The sequence below is a fragment of the Rhineura floridana genome, chromosome 1 (assembly GCF_030035675.1).
Source record: "Rhineura floridana isolate rRhiFlo1 chromosome 1, rRhiFlo1.hap2, whole genome shotgun sequence".
In the NCBI taxonomy this organism is placed as follows: Eukaryota; Metazoa; Chordata; class Lepidosauria; order Squamata; family Rhineuridae; genus Rhineura; species Rhineura floridana.
The window spans coordinates 259,420,900-259,438,081 of NC_084480.1; the positions used below are offsets into that span (position 1 = coordinate 259,420,900).

Sequence of the window (17,182 nt, forward strand, 5' to 3'; positions counted from 1 at the left end):
AAACCTGTGCATGCATGGGAATAAGGGGAAAAATACGTTTCTGCACTCTTCCGAAAAAGCATGTAAAAAACAAACGACGATTATGAACCAGTCACTGAAAAGGGGTGGTCACCCCTGAGTGGCCAATGCTATTTGTTTATTTATTTATTTATTTAAAACATTTATAACCCGCTCTATTTTCAAAGAACTCAGAGCGGCGAACATAAACAATCAAGAACAGTAAAATTAGCATAATAACAACAATATTAAAATACACATAGTCAACAATGAAATATATCAAAAGTTAAAAACATCCTATGTAACATTTAAATTATTTAAATTGCTAAAGCAATTTAGACCAAAAAAGAAAAGCTCACATATATGGATGCTTGATAATCAGGTTTTCACAATAATCGGATCTTGGGGCCACCAACCAAATATGGAAAATGCGGATTTTGCAGTTCGGCGGTTCAATATGGATGGGCCCTGCCAGAGCCAGTGTGGTGTAGCGGTTAAGGTATTGGACTACGGCCTGGGAGACCAGGGTTTGAATCCCCACATAGCCATGAAACTCACTGGGTGACCTTGGGCCAGTCACTTCCTCTCAGCCTCATGAAAACCCTATTCGTAGGGTCGCCATAAGTCAGGATTGACTTGAAGGCAGTACATACACACACATACATGGATGGGCCCTAAGACTGGAGAAATGAGAAACTGATTGAACCAAAACAGAGAGATTGTTCCATCCCTAGAGGAGAAGCCCGAAAGATAAAGGGTTACCTGTGGTAGCCCCCTCCAATTGTGTTCACAGCTGAGCTCAGAGAGACTTTATAGCTAAGATTTTAAGTAGTGTGTTGGATAACCTTACCTTAGAGCAATGGGAGAATAAGAGCCCATTTTCCGTGTGATTCCTCACATAACATAATTGTAGCCAATTTGTTCTTTGTACACACATTTCTTTCTTTTTTGAAATAGATGGCCATATAGGAGAACAAAGTTGAGAATGTGATCTTTCTGAAAAAATGCTCTCTCCTGCCTCTCCCTTTCCTGACATGCTCCACGAAAACCATTGCAACTGCTGAACAAGCATACAAGCTTTCTGCAGGTTAATCTTTTATGTGCAAAACAGAGATCTCCCACTTTAGATTCCACTTTGCATTTCTTGTCCCTCCTCCTTTCCCTAAATATATTTTTCTAGAGCCGCCACTGTCTGAGCTACTCAAGTGTTTGAAGGCTCGCAAGCCAGGCCTGAAATTTTAAAAACAGTTGCTGTGGTATGAAAATTTTTGGATGTCATTCTGTTCAAAAACCATTTAAGTGACATTAAGGTTTTGTTGCTCTCTTTATACCTTATTGCTGAGGCTGTCGAAATTATCATAGGCTTTTGTTTCATGAGTTCACCTATTCCCATTTGTGGCAGCACAACTGGTTGCCATGGGAATGGCTGTGTGATGTTGCAATTAACAGAAGACTGCAAATTCAGCAAAGGAATAAGCAGGAGCAGAAAAACAGCAAAGATCCAGATTCTATATGGTAATACATAGTCAGGATTCAGATACAAATAATATAGTACTGTTTACACAGAATCAGCTTCTTGAAATCAGCAGGTCTCATTTTGATTCATTTGTTTCATTTCTAATTAGTCCCATGAATATTTGGACATTATTTGTTTACTTTTGATCAGTTATTTGCTTCAGTCCAGCAGCTTAAGTGCTCACGGGAGCCTCCAATGTGTACACAGATCTCCACACAACCATGACATTTTGCCCCACTCTGAGTTTGATGGTACTCCACATTGTGCAATGAGGTTGTGCAATGAGGTTTTGCATTTGCTATTATGGAGTGTTCCCTGAAACTGCAGAGTGTGATCCAAAGTTACTTGTATGAGAGCCAGCACAGTGTAGTGGTTAGAGCAGCCTTTCCCAACCAGTGTGCCTCCAGATGTTGTTGGACCACAACTCCCATCAGCCTCAGCCAGCATTGCCAATGGTCAGGAAAGACGGGAGTTGTGGTCCAACAACATCTGGAGGCACACTGGTTGGGAAAGGCTGGGTTAGAGTGTTGGACTAAGACTGGGGAAATCCAGTCTCCAAGTCTTAGCCTAGCTTACCTAACCGGGTTGTTTTGTAAGAATAATATGGTGACAGGGAAATAGCAATGTATGCAACCCTGGACTCCTTGGGAAGGGCAGGGTATAAATCTAATGAATAAAATACTTGGAAATAGGTGCTATTGAAATAGATGGAGCTCATTCCCATGGAAGTGAGGTTAGTAGGACTGGGGTAAAATGGGGTTACTTGTGCATATTGCAAGGCAGCCAAAAATGGGGGAGGGGGGATATTCCAGCAATGAAAATATAAAGCGACAAGATTTCAAGACACCATTCTGTGTTCTCTGTGTCACTTATGATCTTACTTTTCAATGAGAGATGCAACCCTGCTTCTGCCGCCCACAGTGGCCTTTTCTAGTACTCTGGCTTTCAAGCACTGTTATTTCAGTAAAATAAACAGAAGCAATTCCAGATAATAGCTCATTATGTAACATGCACTTATGAGAACTGTTGCCATGTTAATACCAGATATAGTGGAACAGTTTTATTAGTAAATACTACCGTTTTAGTTTGATGAAGATGTCTTTATCATGCTGGCTGCCAATCCTAGGCACAGTTACTTGAGAGTAACCTCCCATGAATTCATTGGTAATGTATGCTCAGGCAATAAAACTGAGCTAAACTGAGGTGGTGATGTTTGCTGTACTCATGTTGGAAGCATGAAGCCTCCTCAGGTTGATAGATTAGTAGACATAATTATGAGAACCAGCCTGGAGACTTGTTCAGAAAAAGAGGGCAGTTAGAACATGAAGAGAATTTGTTGTCTGGCACAACTACAAACAAAACTCATGTGGAGCACTGAAAAAATTAGATCGAACTATGATCAGTTCAAAGAGAGCATGCTAGTTTTTACAAACTGTTTGCTCAGCTTGGCTTTAAAAGCTATGTTACGTTAATTTGGGGCTATTGGGAATCAGAAGGATAAAATAGCTTATTAGCAGATTAAGAGCAGGAGATCAAATAACAGGTTGATAAATATTTGTTACTGTTGAGAGAAACTGAAACATACAACTATATCCTCAGGAGCCAAGTAAATAAAAACAATGCAAAAACAAAATGCAGCTATTTTACCTGACTTAAAAATACCCAAGTAGAACAGAGGATAGAGGAAGTAATTGTGGATTAGATCATTTGGGGAGAAAGTTGGATTCATTTATTTATTTATTCATTAAATTTATATAAATAAATTCCTCCTTTATGTATGGCTTGTTTCTATGTACACCACTTAGAAATACAAATGATTAAGCAGTATATAAATGTTTTAAATAACTAACTTAAAAAGAGAATTCAAATTACAGCATAATAGAGTTAGAAGGTGCTGTTTACTATCCCCCTGTCTCTGCCCTACGCCAGCGTCCTCATCTCTGGCCACAAACAAAGAGCAGATAAACTACAGATAGGTGCTTGTAGAACAGCAGGTAGTAGCAGTCATGTCTAATGTATCTGCCAACTGCTTCAGGTTAATTGGAACATGTCATAGGCTCCTGCACAAAATAAATTTTAATTTAGGTCAGCTGTTCTGGAATAACTATCACTTGCTCAGTTCTTATTCACAAACACTGTTGGAGATCAAAGTACCTACTCTACTCATTAGCACCTTTTAATCACTCTTTAACCATCCTGGTCATATGTGCTTAGTGGCTGAAGTGGCATTAGGAGGAGTGACTGATCTGTGTGGCATGATATTTAGATGCTCTTCCAATTTCCTGCAATCTGCCATCTCAGTTGGGCTATCTGAGCTTTAGTTCGTATAGCAGCTTTTATTATTTATTTATTCATTTATTTATTAAATTTATATCCCACCCTTCCTCCCTTAAGGAGTCCAGGGTGGCAAACAAAAGCACAAAGAAAACTCTAAAACATCTTAAAACAGACTTTAAAATATATTAAAACAAAACATCTTAAAAACCTCTTTTTAAAAAAAGCTTTAAAAACATCTTAAAAAGCAATTCCAACACAGACACAGACTGGGATAAGGTCTCTATTTAAAAGGCTTGTTGAAAGAGGAAGGTTCTCAGTAGGCACTAGAAGGTAACAGAGATGGTGCCTGTCTAATATTTAAGGGGAGGGAATTCCAAAGGGTAGGTGTCACAACACTAAAGATCTGCTTCCTATGTTGTGCAGAACAGACCTCCTGATTAGATGGTATCTGCAGGAGGTCCTCACCTGCAGAGTGCAGTGATTGACTAGGCATATAAGGGGTAAGATGATCTTTCAGTATCCTGGTCCCAAGCTGTGCAAGGCTTTGTACAGCTTTTGATGATGCAGCAACCAGTCTTACTAATTGGATGGAATACTGGCTAAACTATCAGCAGGATCCAGAGGAAAAATTGCTGACATAATAATCTGGCAAGCTAGTGGTTATCCATGGTTTCTTGATGGCTAAGTCCCAAATGAAGAACTTTATCTGGTGGCCAGGCAGGAAAGTTTGCATGAGACATAACACAGTAAACCTGGGAGAACATTTGAGATTGTTACCTGGGGTCAGGAGGGCATATTAAAGATTTTCATTAAGAATGTGCTCCTCCCACCCAATTGAGGGACCCAGATTGTACCCAATCCAACCCCAACCCCTGAATCCAGATCGCAATCTGGAAAAACAAATATTTGGAAATCCCATAAACTTGCATTGGGAAACCAAACCGGCCATCGTTTCTTGGTCCCCCCCCCATATAGGTGCCTGAAATTTAGAGACATGGTAGCCTCTACAGAGGGGATTAACCCTGCCAAATTTCAAACAGGGTGTCTTCTAAGGGTAGGCTTGAACTGAAAGGCAACAATGTGGGTAGACAGAGCAGCAGCAGGCAGATAGTAGTTGCAGGCAGCAGAAGCACACACAGGTAACAGACATTTTATGTTTTTATTTTTTTTTCACTGTAAGGAAGGATAGGAAACATTGATTAGGAAAGGACTGGGAAGATATAAGGCTGGGTAGCAGGTGGGTGGGTACTGGACTGAGAGGGTAAGGAAAACTGAAAACCAACCAAAAAATACAGTAATAAAGTAAACTAACCATCACAGTTAGGAAGAAAGGCTGATACTACTGAAAAGAATTATTGAGACACACAAACATTCATATACTACAAGAGAAAAAATCCTATGCCTACAAAAATAGGGCTCTGACCGCCAACTCTTTCAAATGTTTCTCTCTCCTCTCTTTCATTCTCTAAGAACTAGCAAAAGAGTGAAATCAGTGGGGGGAAAGCTCATGGTTTTAAGACTTCACCCCCCCTACACACACACACTCAGCACTGTGATTGCAGAGATCTTGGGTGAGATTTTCTAGCCTTGGATTGGGGGCAAGAGAGTTGTCTCAATAAGCAAAGTCTTCCCTCACCCCACCCTAGTGTTTTATTCCTGGATTCAGAGATACTAGCTGTCAATAATAAGCAAAATTCCAGCTTACCTCCTATACCAGCCCCTGTCATTTTAGCCCTGGATTGGAAGCTGCTAACTGTCACTAATAAGGAAAGTCCAGCTCCCCTTCTGCCTCCATCCTTTCCACACCATGGAAAGTGTATATACAAGTATATTGTGTCTGTTTTTACTTTTTGTTTCAGTTTTGGAAATATTTTGAAGACAATGAATCTTAGTTTCTAGTTTGTTTTCTAACTCTGGATCACCTTGCATCCATCCCATGTCAAAGCAATCCCGGGCTACTCTGCCTCTCCCCGCCCTGTGCATGGAATGACATGAATCACCCCAATTTGGCTCAGATCAGTTGCACAGCACTCATTTCATACAAAGGAATTAGTGTTAGGACACCAGTTCATAGTTCAATGAAAGCCTGGGGGAAAAATATGATTGGAGAGTTCTTAGGTAGTATATAATAAACTAATATGATGGGAAATTGTTATTATAGTATTATGGGATTGTTCTAAGGTGCTTACTGCTGCAAATTTTACTCCTTGTTTCATATCCAGCATATGCCAATGGATTTATCTTAGCGCACTCATCTGCAGAACAGCAGATCTGGGTAACCAGTATAGCAGGGGAACGGGGGAGACCACATTTAGTATATTATGCCACATTCAGTTTTTTAAAAAAAGTTTACATCATCCCCATTCTAGGCCAAAAAGCTTTGTGAGATAATCCATAGTATTATACGGATAATCCGTAGTATTCTTCTGTTGTGTAATTGTGGTCCGACTAAATGATTTTAAGAATCCTCCCCCCCTTCACACACACACACTCTTAGTGTTTCTGTGGCTGTAAGATTGGGATCTGGTTGACAGAAGGACTGCTTGAGTTATCGAATGTGCCAAACTGATTTGGCTTTTTTATGTAAAATAGTTGACCACGTATATGCAATTTGTTGCTATATGAGGTAATGGTTAGAGAATTCTTCCAGAAAAGGACATATTTTTCTTCTTCAGGCAGCTCCTCTTCTCTTTGGGGAATGACATCATCAAGTGCAGATGCTAGCTGAGATTGAGGCTAACAGAGATATGCAGAGAGTTGAGTACCTCTCTGGAAGAATCCTCTGGTGCTGATGGTCTCCCTATAAACCTAAGGGAAGAGCAGTACCTCTTGCAGTTAATGCTATGAACCTCCATTCATGCAATAAGCTTCCAGCTACCTCCTTTCAAAGGATACTGTTCCATGGGTGAGCAATATACACCTGATACTTCTCACCACTCAAGCATAAGGTGCACATGTGTAGCACTGAAAAAAGTAGCTCTATAATATAAATGGAGTCCTGGGGTTAATCTGTGAGAACAACTGCAGGCAGTAGTTTTACAGTTTGGAAGAAGTTGAACGAATGATTTCATTATGCATTTTTTTTAAAAAACCCACAATCAAGAAATGTGGAAGGCCAGTATATTTTATATTTCAGAGTAAGATCATTAATATTAATAAGGAGATACATTTTGAGGATAAAATTAGATCGCTTGCTCCATAAAATTTTATGATTTTACCACCCTAGAATGAAAAGGATTGTGACCCCAGTAGGGCAAATGCCACCACATTTTACATGAATAGGAATACTCCAGGCACAATGAAGCCGGAGTGGCTCTAGCAGTAGTATACATGATATTTGATCCATAATAGTAAGTCTCTATATCAGCCTTTCCCAACCAGTGTGCCTCCATATGTTGTTGGACCACAACTCCCATCAGCCTTAGCCAGCATTGCCAATGGTCAGGAAAGATGGGAACTGTGGTCTAACAACATATGGAGGCACACTGGTTGGGAAAGGCTGCACTATATAATAAATCATGAAAAAGTATCAGATCTAGGAGACATAATTATCATGAGTTCTGCAGACACGACTAATCATGACAAAATGAAGAAAGGGATCATTTACTGAGGGTGCCTCCAGACTGTCAGTATGTTACAGAAGTGATTCAAGTGCATACCAGGATATTAGGTTTGCACAATTAAAGTGGATTAAAGCACTCTCGGGCAGCATACACACCCTGCAGCCACCCACCCTTCCAAGTCATGATGTCAGCATATGCTGACATGATGATGCAGAAGCCCAAGCTGGCCGCAGGAGGAGGGGTGTCTGGGAAGGTAGTGAAGCCCCTGCTCCATGATCAGTGTTGGGGCATGATTTACGGCCACAAATCACACTCAGCAACCCAACAGACTGGATCTGCAAATCTGCAAATCATAGATTGTGGAGCTCCACCCATCCAGCCCCAGCCTATAGTTCAAGGCAGTAGCCCCTCGGGAGCAGTTGGGGGCCTTGGAAGATACAGGGCAGGGAACTTTCCCAACTGCAGGGCTTTTCCCACTTATGTCAGGAGAGGAGATCCAAACAGCAGATGGATGCTGTTTGGACCACACTTTAGCTAATCTTTTCCTTAATATGTAAGATTTCTATGGGCAGAGAGTTTTTTTTAAGGAGGAGCATTCTAACATGTGCTTCCCTCACTGTGAATTGAAGTGGTGCGCTCTAGTAAAGTGACACTGCATGATTGTGTTGCATGGGTAAGTGAAATTAATGGATGAGAAGAAGGATAAAGTGAGCCCCTTACCACTGATAGTATGGCACCAAGGCAATAGTTAATTCTGACTTGTCCAAGGAGGAGGAAAGTAATTAGGAAAGATTTTTCCATATCTATCCAGATCTTCTAATCTTGGCATTATTCACCATCAGTTTTTTCTCTAGCTACATAAATTGAAAAGTCCAGGTGAGCAGTGAAAGACACTATATTGATTTTCTTGACATTTTAACCATCAGCAGCATCAGCAATATTTAAAATGACATTCACAATTGAAATAGCAAGGTCATGACAAAACGTCACAATCTAGCATCCAATCCATCGATGACAGAGAAAGTCTGTAATGTCTGCTAAAATAAGAAACAAATATTATTTAAATAATATACAACCAAATTAATCTAAAACACAAAACCAGGTTCTTACGTTTAATAAGTTAAAAGATGACAACCACCTTCAGCTATTAAGTTTAACATTGTCCAAAACTGTGATGTGCAATTAGGAATGGAAAGATCTGTAAATTTTAATTCTCTGTCTCTTATTTTTCCAATATTAAATTCAGTTCAGCAGCAATTTGCTATTTTTTAAAATCCTCATGATTCTTTCAGCATTTTAGTGTGAAAATCTCCCTCTAAACACATTTTGTATGCAGTTTTTACTAATGTGTACATTTTTGCAAGCAACTTCTACTATAATGCATTTTCTGTGTTATTTTCACTTATTATTATTAATCATCATCATAATAAATTAAGACTAGGTGCAGACTGCAGTACATATCATGAACTGGTAATATCAAAAATCAGAGTAAAGCTAAAATAGAACAACAAAGCAGTCATAATGCCAAAATATAATTTAAATAACATCCCAGAAGAATATAAAGATCAAATAAGGAACAGATTTGAGGCTTTAAATTTAGTTGACAGAGAACCAGAAGAACTATGGACTGAAGTCAGATACATTATCAGGGAAGAATGCAAAAAGACAATATCTCTAGTTAAAAATAGAGAAAGACTGAATAAACTCTTAAAATGGTTGAAGAAAGAAGGAAAGCAAAAGCAAAATGAGATAGAAACACGGTCAGAACCCTAAATGCAACAATACAGTGACTAGAACATAGGGATAAAGAGAACTATTACAATAGTTATTGTATAGAAATAGAAGAGGATAATAAAAAAGATAGAACAAGAGCCCTATTCCAAAAGATTAGAGAAATGAAAGGGAAATATAAACCACGACTAGGCATGTTGAATAATCAACAGGGGAACACACTGACTGACCGAGATGAAATAAAAGGAAGATGGAAGCAATACACCGAAGAACTCTATAAAAGAGAAGCCAGGATGACAGATTCATTCACAGAGGAACTGTATGATGAAGAACCAGAAATTTTAGAATGTGAGGTGAAAACTGCTCTTCAAATACTTGGAAGAAACAAATCACCAGGAACAGATGGCATACCAATAGAGTTGCTACAAGTTACTGAGACAGAATCTGTCCAATTTTTGACAAAAAATTGTCAACAAATATGAAAAATAAAGCAATGGCCCACAGACTGGAAGCATTCAATATACATCCCAATTCCAAAGAAAGGGGATCCCAGAGAATGCAGTATCGAACTATTGCCTTAACATCCCATGCAAGTAAAGTAATACTCAAGATTCAACAACAAAAGCTCTTACCATATATGGAGCGAGAAATGCCAGAGGTCCAAGCTGGATTTAGAAAGGGAAGAGTTACCAGAGATCATATCGCAAATGTACATTGGATAATGGAACGGAGCAAGGAATTTCAAAAGGAAATCACACTGTGCTTTATAGATGACAGCAAAGGCTTTGACTGTGTAGATCATGAAAAACTATGGAATGCTTTAAAAGAAATGGGGGAGCCACAGCATCTGATTGTCCTGATGCGCAACTTATACTCAAGACAAGAGGCTACTGTAAGGACAGAATGTGGAGAAACTGATTGGTTCCCAATAGGAAAGGGTGTAGGATGGGTGTATTTTATCACCCCATTTGTTTAATCTGTACACAGAACATATCATATGGAAAGCGGGATTGGACCAAGAAGAAGGAGGTGTGAAAATTGGAGGGAGAAAATTTAAGATATGCAGATACCATACTATTTATTTATTTATTTATTTTATTTATGAGATTTGTTAGACGCCCATCTGGCAGAGGTTAATCTGCCACTCTGGGTGGTTTACAACCAAATACAAGTACATTCCATATAGACATAATCAAAATCCTAAAAATTAGAGATTAAAAATTAAAAGCTTAAACATTTAAACCCCCCAAGATCTACAATCTGCCAGCCTAAATTTGAATGTAAACCCCCCAAGAACTGCAATCTGCCAGCCTAATCCCCTTCCCATGCCTGGGTGAAGAGCCAGGTCTTCAAAGTCTGCCGAAAGCATAACAGAGAGGGGGCTTGACGAAGGTCAGTTAGCAACAAATTCCAAAGCATAGGAGCCACGATAGAAAAGGCTCTAGACCTTGTCCTCACCAACCTCGCTTCTTTTACTGGAGGTATAAGAAGTGAGCTATTCAAGGACGATCTTGTAAGCTGGTGCCCCTGGAGCGAGTGAAAGTGACTCTTTAAATAGAGTGGGCCGGCCTTATGAAGAGCCTTATAAGTTAAAGCCAGGATCTTAAATTTGGCCCGCGCAACCACAGGTAGCCAGTGCAATTCCTTAAGGATTGGGGTGATATGGTCACGGCGGCGACTGCCCTTAAACAGGCGAGCTGCCGCATTCTGCACTAGTTGCAGCTTACGAACCGTAGTCCAGGGAAGACCAACATATAAGGCATTACAATAATCCAGCTGGGATACTAATTTGGGAAGCAAGTAATAGTTTGGGAAGCAAGTGGCTTGGGAGGTAAGGGCGTATCCTTCGGACGAGATGTAGTTGATAAAGCGCCGCCTGACTGATGGCCGCTACCTGCGCCTCCATAGATAGCTGGGAGTCAAGAATGACCCCCAAACTCCAGTAGTACCCCGTTGAGCATCAAATCAGTAACCCCCAATTTCTCTTTGTCACCCACCAACAGAACCTCAGTTTTATCAGGATTCAGTCTGAGCTTACTCCTGCTCATCCAATCCCTCACTGACTCCAGACACTTAGACAGCATTTCTATCACCACAGGTGGGGAAGATTTAAATGAGAGGAAAATCTGGGTATCGTCTGCGTATTGGTGGAATTGTAGCCTGAATCTCCTAATGACATCTCCCAGCGGCCTGATATAAACATCGGGGAGATGATAGAGCCCTGTGGCACCTCACACGTGAGAGGGCAGGGCTCAGAAACCCCATCCCTCAATACCACTCTCTGGTATCTCCCAGATAACGATAACCAGTGAAGATTTGAAACGAATGCTGATGAAAGTTAAAGAGGAAAGCACAAAAGCAGGACTACAGCTGAACGTCAAGAAGACGAAAGTAATGACAACAGAAGTTTTATGTTACTATAAAGTCGACAATGAGGACATTGAACTTGTCAGGGATTATCAATACCTCAGCACAGTCATTAACCAAAATGGAGACAACAGTCAAGAAATCAAAGACTGGGGAGGGCAGCTATGACAGAACTAGAAAAGGTCCTCAAATGCAAAGATGTATCACTGAACACTAAAGTCAGGATCATTCAGACCGTGGTATTTCCGATCTCTATGTATGGATGTGAAAGTTGGACAGTGAAAAAAGCGGATAAGAGAAAAATCAACTCATTTGAAATGTGATGTTGGAGGAGAGCTTTGCGGATACCATGGATCGTGAAGAAGACAAATAATTGGGTGTTAAAACAAATTAAACCAGAACTATCACTAGAAGCTGAAATGATGAAACTGAGGTTATCATACTTTGGACACATCATGAGAAGACATGATTCACTAGAAAAGACAGTAATGCTGGGAAACACAGCAGGAAGTAGAAAAAGAGGAAGGCCAAACAAGAGATGGATTGATTCCATAAAGGAAGCCACAGACCTGAACTTACAAGATCTGAACAGGGTGGTTTGTAACAGAAGCTATTGGAGATCACTGATTCACAGGGTCGCCATAAATTGTAATCGACTTGAAGGCACATAACAACAAATTTAATTTATTACCCACCCTTCACCATGAGGTCACAGCGTGGGTTGAAATGGTTTTTAACAAGTTAAAATCACAAATTCATTTTTATGCACATGTTGTTATAAACATTGGTTGGAGAACTGTATCTCAAAATTTAGATAAGTGCAAAGTTTGAAGGACAGCTGTGTTTAGGTTCTCATATTGTTTCAAAGTGTGCATTTGATAAATTTGGCTTCAAATGGAGACCAAACCAAATTTCTCCCCCATCCCTACATGCGATAATCTTAAGTTTTCACATTACCTTGTGGATAGGAACAAACCTATCAATTAATTTCATTTCTTCTGAGAAAGTCACCCCCTAGCACTGATCAGACCACACCTGCAATTTATTTATTTATTTATTCATTTAAAAGCTTTCTATCTTGCTTTTTTGACTTCCGGGAAGGGTGACTTAGCCTGTGCCTGCTTTTGAGACGGGCTCCTGCCTCAAAAGAAGCTTATTCAGATATATCAGTCAGTTTTTTTTTTTTTTTTTGACTGATTAAACTTCTCCCAGGTAGGGAGAAACGAAGAGATTAACCTCAAAGCCTATTTTTGTTGGGACGACCAGATCTCATTAATTTATGGGACGAGGTCCAGCCGACGAAGGTGGGACGGATTTTCAACAACAAGCTCTATCTGATAAAGCGAACGTTCATCTTATCTTCTAAGAGAGAACGCACTAACAGGCAAGCACCCTTCTTTCTATATTTTTCTTTTACTTGACTTAAATTGTTGCTGTTTAAAAGAGATTTGCCAGATTGATCGGTTTTTGACATCTCACTGGGGAGCCATAACTTCTCTCTGCTACTCACTAATTAATAGCTTATCTCTGTTTTTGTTGCAAAAAGCTGTCCTGGATTTGCATTCTAAAGATATACACAGAAGAGGGATTTCTATTCCAGATTTTTATTTTGAAGAATATTATATTGTCTGAGACTACTCTCTTTTTGGTCTATTTTATTTTGACGAATCTGTTTCCTGACGACCGCCATTAATTGTTTCGATCCTGGGAACTGCATTTTGTTTACTTAAGCATGGAGAGATAAGGCTGTCTGCTCTGTTTATACTGTGATGTCACCAAGTTTGGAGTATTAACCCAATTGTTGCTGAAATAAGAAGTGGTTTTCCTATATTTTTCTTTTAAAATGGCAATTAAGAAAGTGGCTGAGAATCTGGAAATAACTATGTTTCAGAAAATAATGGATGAGATTGAGATAACGAAACAAAACCTGCGACAGGGTTGTAAGGAGCTGAAAATTGAATTGAGTAAAATGAAGCAGGAGATTAAAGATATAGGGGTCCCTGTGAGAGAGGTGACCCTGGAAGGGGTCCCTGTGAGAGAGGAGACCCCGGAGATTGGAACAAACGTGGAACAGGAAAAAGATTTGGAGTCTATGGACTTTAGAAACAAAATCTATTGTTTGGAGATACAGGAGATTAAAGACATAGGGGTCCTTGTGAGAGAGGAGACCCTGGAGACTGGAACAGGGGTCCCTGTGAGAGAGGAGACCCTGGAGACTGGAACAGGGGTCCCTGTGAGAGAGGAGATCCCGGAGATTGGAACAAACGTGGAACAGGAACAAGATTTGGAGTCTATGGACTTTAGAAATAAAATCTATTGTTTGGAACTCAATGTTATCTCTGAAGAAATTAATGAAGATTCTAGAGATAAAGTTATCAATGGCATGGATAATCTTCTGGACTGGAATGATGTGATGGAGCCCAATATAGAGAAAATCTATGGAATTAATTGCAGCCATGTGACAATGGAAAAACTTTCAAGAGATGACCCAGTGTATTTTGAAAAAAAGAACAGAGATATGATTTTACAGCAGTATTTCAGCAACCTATTCAGAATGGATGGCAAGAAAATATTTGGGATAGAGGTAATTCCCATCAGACTCTTACTATATGACTATGGCTTTGACAGCAAGATTATTATGGAATACTGATAATGGAAGATTGGATACTGAAATTACTGGACTTAACAAGACTACTGAAGATGGAAGATGGAAAATGGAACTAATAGGGATAATAGAACAATGGCTACTGAAATTACTGAACCTAACAGATTCTGATGTGATGGATTAATTGAAATGTTTATTTTGACTATGGTTATGACAATAAGATTATCATAATTAGTAATGAGATGGATTAATCGATATGCTTATCTGGAAAAAAAAATTGATAGATATATTTCTTAAAGAATTGAAACCTCTCTTTGACTTTTTGTGGAAAGAATAAAGTAATGTTTATGAGATTTGATGATTAAGTAAGATAACTACTGGAGGAAAGTGATTTTATAATATGACTTAAGAGACAGGATTGTTATATATTATAGACTTATAACTGATTTGATCTTTGACAAATGGGAAGTCAATATTTTACTCTTTATTTTTTATTTTTGTTTTTTTTTTCTTTTTTTCTTTTTGTTTAACTATTTTTGATTTTGTTTTTTGTCTTTGAATGTTTTATGATTTCGTCTTGTATGTTTTATGAAAATCTGAATAAAAATTATTGAAAAAAAAAAAAAAAAGCTTTCTATCTTGCTTTTCATGTTCAGAGAAAGTACCATAAAAACAAAAAGCTATTCCATAAAAATACAACTCATCGGGGGGAAAATCTTCCCAGGAACCAAGGCATCAGGGACTGTGACTTGCAGTCAGGCAAAGCCTAGATGAACACGTGCCTCCAGTTGATGGTGGAAACACTCCATAATTGGTGTTTGTCTGATCTGAACAGAGAGAGCACTCCTTATATTGCTGGCCTCATATGCCTTCAGACCCTACCATACTTTCAATATTGTTAGGCATCTTCTGCTGCCGCTTGGAAAAATCTACATTAATTGTGGCCAGTGGTAACCTATTTTTCATTTTTTCTTAACTGTAGATTGAATCTGGAGATGTTGGAGATGTGTACAAAATTCGTGTCATCTGTGATGATTTGCCAGACTTTGAGGGCTGGCATTTGAACTCTTTTCAGATGGAAGAGCTACAGACTCATCAAGAGCTGAAGTTTGACTGTAGCTGCTGGTTCTCTCTTAGCCAAGAACACCAAGAACTGGTGAAAGAATTCCCTGCAGTGTCTGAGAACCAGAAACCTTTACCAGGTAAAAATAACAGAGAAGACAGGAACAATGTGCACTAGCCTTTGAAAGGAATCAGTGCAGCAAAACTAATTTGTTAAATTTCTCCATGCTTGGAAACTCAAATGCCTCTTAATTAAATGAGAAATTGTGTATAACAATTGTTATATTCTATGCATAACTCCATATGTAAGTCAGAGAGTTAGAAGATAAAACACATAATTGGAAGTAATGGAGGTCATTTTTGTTAGATGGAGTACTGAATTCTTTCACTTATCTGAGCTTGAATTGCTGAAGTGATTATTAGGAATGATTTCCCTGTGTAATGATAATTAAAAACGCTTTATTTCTCAGGGTTCCCTGTAAAGTTTCACAGTTCATACCTCTGAATGTACCTATTCTTTTAGTTGCATCAGTGAGCATTGCCAAGTGCTAAATACTGTCAGCTTCAGGGCTGGGGACTGGGCAGTAACAAAGCAGCCAGCAGTTAGCTGGGCAATAAATCAGTCAAGGCCAGGCAGATAACAGAGGCCGGCTGACAGAAGAAAGGCTTGACAAACTAACCAGTAGCAGTGTCCAACAGCATTGTCCAGGTAGGCAAGCAGAGTTCAGAAAACCAGGGGTCCAGTCCGAAGGTATAGAGGCTAGCAACAGCATTATACACGAGGGGTCACAACCAATGTTGTAGTCAGCAGTCTGCTGCAGCCATGAACTGCCTTTTATAACAGACTCCCTAAGCCAGGTGCCCGTGATTAGTCTCCCAGCTGCTCAGAGCTTCTTGTTCTTAAACGACCTGACCTCTTCCTTCGTTGCTGTGCTACTCGCTGGTGTCTCCTTTCTGCAGGGGGGAGGGGAGCCTCCTGTTCATGCCTAGAATCTGATTGAGGGGCTTCAGCCAGGTCCTGGACATTCTCCAGCTGGGGAACAGCCAGAGTTGTGTCCTCAGGGGTTCTACTAGTTCCTTCCCCTGGGTCTACCAACTCTGCCTCTTCCTCCTCCTCCGAGTCCTCTGAAGGGGCCATGACAAATACAAGTAAAGTGTATGGACTGTAATGAATAAAGTTTCACTATCTGGGTGCAATTTATTAATAGAAATGTTGTCCAGACTCAAGTTTCCTGGCTGGGAAATACAAGCCTCATAATTCAAGTCTGACTGTGATTGAAATTTGAAGGAGGTGGGTAATAAATTAAATTAAATAGGGTGATAAAATACACCCCTGTCTCACACCCTTTTTGACTGGGAAACAATCGGTTTCTCCATATTCTGTCCTTACAGTAGCTTCTTGTCCAGAGTATAGGTTGCGCATCAGGACAATCAGATGCTGTGGCACCCCCATTTCTTTTAAAACATTCCATAGTTTTTCATGATCTACACAATCAAAAGCTTTGTTGTAATCTATAAAGCACAGGGTGATTTTATTCTGAAATTCCTTGCTCCGTTCCATTATCCAACATATGTTTGCGGTATGATATCTGGTGCCTCTTCCCTTTCTAAATCCAGCTTGGACCTCTGGCATTTCTCGCTTCATATATGGTAAGAGCCTTTGTTGTTGAATCTTGAGCATTTCTTTACTTGCATGCGATATTAAAGCAATAGTTTGATAATTACTGCATTCTCTGGGATCCCCTTTCTTTGGAATTGGGATATATATTGAACGTTTCCAGTCTATGGGCCATTGTTTAGCTTTCCATATTTGTTGACAACTTTTTGTCAACATTTGGATAGATTCAGTCTCAGTAGCTTGTAGCAACTCTATTGGTATGCCATCTGTTCTTGGTGATTTGTTTTTTCCAAGTATTTGAAGAGCAGTTTTTACCTCACATTCTAAAATTTCTGGTTCTTCATCATAGGGTTCCTCCGTGAATGAATCTGTCATCCTGGCTTCTCTTTTATAGAGTTCTTCAGTGTATTGCTTCCATCTTCCTTTTATTTCATCTCGGTCAGTCA

At 39.5% G+C, this 17,182-nt stretch overlaps 1 protein-coding gene across 1 annotated transcript in view; it reads left to right on the forward strand.

Annotated features, from left to right (window-relative positions):
* The window catches only part of RP1 (RP1 axonemal microtubule associated), a 296,219-nt gene that overhangs the window by 166,388 nt on the left and 112,649 nt on the right, over window positions 1–17,182 (forward strand). Inside the window, exon 31 of the mRNA XM_061598841.1 lies at window positions 15,039–15,258. Within this exon, the coding sequence (XP_061454825.1) occupies window positions 15,039–15,258 (220 nt within the window). The remainder of the gene's footprint in view (window positions 1–15,038; window positions 15,259–17,182) is intronic.